Source organism: Mya arenaria, chromosome 8 (genome assembly GCF_026914265.1).
Source record: "Mya arenaria isolate MELC-2E11 chromosome 8, ASM2691426v1".
Taxonomy (NCBI): domain Eukaryota; kingdom Metazoa; phylum Mollusca; class Bivalvia; order Myida; family Myidae; genus Mya; species Mya arenaria.
In genome coordinates, this window is record NC_069129.1 from 39,385,393 (window position 1) to 39,391,470 (window position 6,078).

Genomic DNA, 6,078 nt, shown 5'->3' on the forward strand with positions numbered 1-6,078 from the left:
TGACTTAACATGCTGTGTGAATATGGCCATAAACATCTTGCCTTTACATGCTGTGAGGATATGGCCATAAACATCTTGCCTTTACATGCTGTGAGAATATGGCCATAAACATGCACCAACGACCTTCCCCACCTGAAGGGAGCTTTCCGTTGGACCTACCTGATGACAATGTTTAGGCTTTATTATAATAGGTTCCTCTTAAAGACAATGAACGCTCTCTGTAGTTGCAAGGAATGAGGACAGTCTGATGGATGAGCTGTATTTCACCTGGGACCAGTCTCACTTCCAGATTTCACCCATCAGTGATTTTATGGCCCTCATACATGTAGTTGATTTATCCAGAGGTCTTTTAATTAATCAATGAATCGAATTATATATGACTTTCCAATACGTTAATCAACAAAAAATAGATGTTATCATTCAAGGTCTCACAAAGTGTAATACAATCACACATGGACCTTGTGCATCTAGCAGTGAAACTAATTGTGTAGACTATAGAAGGAACACCCATCTCAGGGATAGTTCCCATTCAAATAGAAACTCTATACAGAGAATGTTCATTTCAATGCAGTACTTTTCTTGCAAGCGCGGTAATATTTTCAACAAAAAAGTATGATTATATACAGGATAATCCTGATTTGCAGCCAGACTGCAATTTTGAATTTGCTTTGTCTCATTAAATTTGAATTAAAGTAATTTTCTGCCAAATTATTCTGCGTAAATAAAGATAATTATGCAAATGATTGACCAATGCACTTGGTTTCTCTTTCACGTTCACATTAAAGCAACATCCCCAAATGTTTTGTTAGGACTACGTTGACATGGATAGAACAATATAAATACATGTATGTACGTGTCATGTACATCATACAGAAATGGCAATTAATTTATTAGTTTTTCAATCGTTTTGTTCCTAATGGAAATCCTAAAAATTAGTTGTATAAGAACTCAATTTGGTAATAATGAGACTTGTTCGAAACACTTGACCAGAATATCTCCCAGTGAATTCAGTATTTTGATCTTCAGTGTTTAATGGTGGGCAAAATCATACACACCGCAAGTCAATCTATCAATGTTTTGCACTAACGGCGTGGAGGGAGGTATTTGTCAAAACCCCACCTCCCACCTGCAATCAGCAGGAAATTTGTCAAAATCTATGAGATTGGGAAACTCCTGTCTATCAGGAATCACGTGCAAGCTGAATAAAGGCCCCTATATGCCACCTCCCCTACATACCACCTCCCCTATATGACACCCACCTCCCCTATATACCACCCGTCTCCCCTATATGCCAACTCCCCTGTATGCCACCTCACCTATATGCCACCTCCCCTCTCCCCCATATGCCACCTCACCTATATGCATCCTCCCCTCTCCGCTATATGCCACCTCCCCTCTCCCATATATGCCACCTTACGTATATGCAACCCACCTCCATTCTATGCCACCAACCTCCCCTATATGCCACCTCGCCTATATGCCACCTCCCTCTTCGCTACATGTCCCCTCACCTATATGCCACCTCCCCTTAATGCCACCTGACCTATATTCCATCTCCCCTATATGCCACCTGCCCTCTCCCCAATATGCCACTTCACCTTTAAACTACCTCCCTCTCCCCTATGTGCCACCTCCCCTATATTCCACCTCCCCTATATGCTACCTCCCCTATGTGCCACCTTCCCTATATCCCACCTCCCCTATGTGCCACCTTCCCTATATCCCACCTCCCCTATATTCCACCTCCCCTATATTCCACCTCCCCTATATGCCACCTCCCCTATATTCCACCTCCCCTATGTTCCACCTCCCCTATATTCCACCTCCCCTATGTTCCACCTCCCCTATATTCCACCTTCCCTATATTCCACCTTCCCTATATTCCACCTTCCCTATATTCCACCTTCCCTATATTCCACCTCCCCTATGTTCCACCTCCCCTATATTCCACCTTCCCTATATTCCACCTTCCCTATATTCCACCTTCCCTATATTCCACCTCCCCTATATTCCACCTCCCCTATATTCCACCTCCCCTATATTCCACCTCCCCTATATTCCACCTCCCCTATGTTCCACCTCCCCTATATGCCACCTCCCCTATATTCCACCTCCCCTATATTCCACCTCCCCTATATGCTACCTCCCCTATGTGCCACCTTCCCTATATCCCACCTCCCCTATGTGCCACCTTCCCTATATGCCACCTCCCCTATATTCCACCTCCCCTATGTTCCACCTCCGCTATATGCCACCTCCCCTATATGCCACCTCCCCTATATTCCACCTCCCCTATATGCCACCTCCCCTATATTCCACCTCCCCTATGTTCCACCTCCCCTATATTCCACCTCCCCTATATGCCACCTCCCCTATATTCCACCTCCCCTATATGCCACCTCCCCTATATTCCACCTCCCCTATGTTCCACCTCCCCTATATGCTACCTCCCCTATATGCTACCTCCCCTATGTGCCACCTTCCCTATATGCCACCTCCCCTATATTCCACCTCCCCTATATGCTACCTCCTCTACATGCCACCTTCACTATGCCACCTTCCCTATATGCCACCTCCCCTATATTCCACCTCCCCTATATTCCACCTCCGCTATATGCCACCTCCCCTATATTCCACCTCCCCTATGTTCCACCTCCCCTATATGCTACCTCCCCTATATGCCACCTCCCCTATATTCCACCTCCCCTATATGCTACCTCCTCTACATGCCACCTTCACTATGCCACCTTCCCTATATGCCACCTCCCCTATGTTCCACCTCCCCTATATTCCACCTCCCCTATATGCTACCTCCCCTATATTCCACCTCCCCTATATTCCACCTCCCCTATATTCCACCTCCCCTATGTTCCACCTCCCCTATATTCCACCTCCCCTATATTCCACCTCCCCTATATTCCACCTCCCCTATATTCCACCTCCCCTATATGCCACCTCCCCTATATGCCACCTCCCCTATATTCCACCTCCCCTATGTTCCACCTCCCCTATATGCTACCTCCCCTATATGCTACCTCCCCTATGTGCCACCTTCCCTATATGCCACCTCCCCTATATTCCACCTCCCCTATATGCTACCTCCTCTACATGCCACCTTCACTATGCCACCTTCCCTATATGCCACCTCCCCTATATTCCACCTCCCCTATATTCCACCTCCCCTATATGCCACCTCCCCTATATTCCACCTCCCCTATGTTCCACCTCCCCTATATGCTACCTCCCCTATATGCCACCTCCCCTATATTCCACCTCCCCTATATGCTACCTCCTCTACATGCCACCTTCACTATGCCACCTTCCCTATATGCCACCTCCCCTATATTCCACCTCCCCTATATTCCACCTCCGCTATATGCCACCTCCCCTATATTCCACCTCCCCTATGTTCCACCTCCCCTATATGCTACCTCCCCTATATGCTACCTCCCCTATGTGCCACCTTCCCTATATGCCACCTCCCCTATATGCCACCCACCTCAACTGCATGCCACCTCCCCTATATGCCACCTCCCCTACATGCCACCTTCACTATGCCACCTCCCCTACATGCCTCCCCGATCGGACAAAGCATTGGTAAATGCATAATTATTTATTTTTTCATGACGGTAAAGTTGGGAGGTAGTTGGGGATTCGAATATCCAACTACTTACTAGTTGCAAGTTGGTACTTTTTGAATATCCAACTGGCGAATATAGAAAACAATACTCAAATAAAACAAAACTGACGAAGATACATCTGTGTACATGTACACGCATAATAATTCATTTGGCGAGTGATTTCTTCACATATGAACCTTTCAACCATAAAACAAGACAAAATCTGAATCCCCAACTTCCAGGGGATTTGCTTGACGAAAATAAATGTGTAGGCCACTTATTTGGGGTCTCCCGCCCCCTCCAAATTTTATTCCAGCTAGGTTGTCGTATGTGCGTTTTGTTGTAAAAACATTAATGAGAACAACACTATCACTGTGTTATACCTTGAATTAAATCTATATTAAGGCGCATTTGTCAGGATTTCAAATTTAAGCCCCTAACCCCCTATGCCTTCAGTTTTTATTGCAGATTTGGCATTTTTATTATTTCGTTTTCTCTGAAAAATGTGTAGGCCACGGCCTACATGGCCTAAAGGAAGCTACGCCCCTGACTTCCATCTGCATGGTTGGTAGTTTGAAATTTGCAAATAACCAACTGGGAACGGTGGAGTAGCTTAATATCAACGTCAAACTACTTTGTCGTTGATGATTCGAATCCCCAACTGGCAACTAGCATGTAGTTAAATATTCGAATCCCCAACTGGCAACTAGCATGTAGTTGAATATTCGAATCCCCAACTGGCAACTAGCATGTAGCTGAATATTCGAATCCCCAACTGGCAACTAGCATGTAGCTGAATATTCGAATCCCCAACTGGCAACTAGCATGTAGCTGAATATTCGAATCCCCAACTGGCAACTAGCATGTAGCTGAATATTCGAATCCCCAACTGGCAACTAGCATGTAGTTGAATATTCGAATCCCCAACTGGCAACTAGCATGTAGCTGAATATTCGAATCCCCAACTGGCAACTAGCATGTAGCTGAATATTCGAATCCCCAACTACTAACTACCAACTATACCTCCCAACTTTACCGTCATTATATATTCCCCAATCGAAATAAAACCCAAAAGCAGACGAGAGAAGGAAAGAGCTTAAACAGAGACTGAGTTGTCTGTGTGGTTGCACCTTTAACGAGACGATTGTGGATTTGCCAAAGTTACGGGTATCAAATGAAATCATGAAACTAATTAGGATTGAATGACCATGATTGAAATGCACGCACAAGGGCAGTATACCGTGTGCACAGACAAGATGGGAGCACGTTTATTGCCCGCGGTCGTATTAGTGTTGGAATTACTACAGTATGCAGGTGAGTATTGTCTTATATAATAATTATTAGAAATTTTGTTGGGAGAATACATTTATGATACTAACGCAAATCATATATTCACTTTTTTAAATTGTTGAACGTTTTGGCTGATACGTCGTCAAAACTATAAATTCGAACGTGACATGGTGATTGTGTCTCTCAAAAGAGGTAAGTGGTGTGATCCCCGATACTGATGAACCATTTTGTACGCCAGTACAGGTTTTGACTGTAGAACTTTAATAAAGAGAAATATTCACTCAACAGACGGTCTGACGTGCTACATGTGTCCACCAACCCGGGGAGAGACAGCGGAGGAGGCCAACATTGAGTGCCTCGCCCTTGGACAGGAAATGTCGTGCGCGCAGGATCAGGTTATACTTATCTCACTTTGTGTTTCTAATATAAGTTTCCATATCGATAACTATACTCGCCGTTTGTTTCGAAGCAGGAACAACGGGCACCAGCGCTACATGACAGTACATGTGTCCGTCTCTTGCCTTATAGATTTCGGTCGGATCACCTTTAAGGACGGTATACATTGTACGTACGTGTCTAGCAATGTCCTTACATCAATACAGAACAGGCATGGACGATGAAGGGCTTTTTTATGACGTGGGCTTGTGGGTATTTTAATAATCACATCATTTAGGTAGCCGAAATAATAATAAGCTTGTTATTTTATTGAGCCATTGATAATAATGCTAAAGTCTTATGCCTGCTGTGACCCGATATAATTTTTGAATCCTTTCAAACGGAATTGCTTAATATGTATACTACATGACCGAATAACGGAAAATTTGTTGATTTCAGTGTAAGATCGTATTTTATTTCACTCGAGGTCACAGAAAAATAATATTTTCACTCGTGAAAATATATTTTTTTGTGACCACTCGTGAAATAAAATACGATCTTACACTGAATTCAACAAATATTCTCTGTATCATTCACCAATATTTTTCATTCTTTAACCGATATGCATGAAATAAAAAGTTATTGCAGTTTATATTATTGTTATCTTTAATAAATGAAAAGGGCATATTTTTAATCTTTTTTTCAAGGCCTTCAATAGCGTCTTTGTGAAAAGGAATTCGGTATAATTTTACAGATTCTTTCTAAATGTATAAAATTCTTCCAAATACATGTA

The 6,078-nt window shown here is 43.5% G+C and overlaps 1 protein-coding gene across 1 annotated transcript; it reads left to right on the forward strand.

Moving 5' to 3' along the window:
* Positions 1-1,563: 1,563 nt before the first annotated feature.
* LOC128244177 (uncharacterized) lies at positions 1,564-3,609 on the forward strand. Its single transcript, XM_052962195.1, has one exon. It carries the CDS (start codon positions 1,564-1,566, stop codon positions 3,607-3,609), a length of 2,046 nt encoding a protein of 681 aa, XP_052818155.1.
* Positions 3,610-6,078: the final 2,469 nt, after the last annotated feature.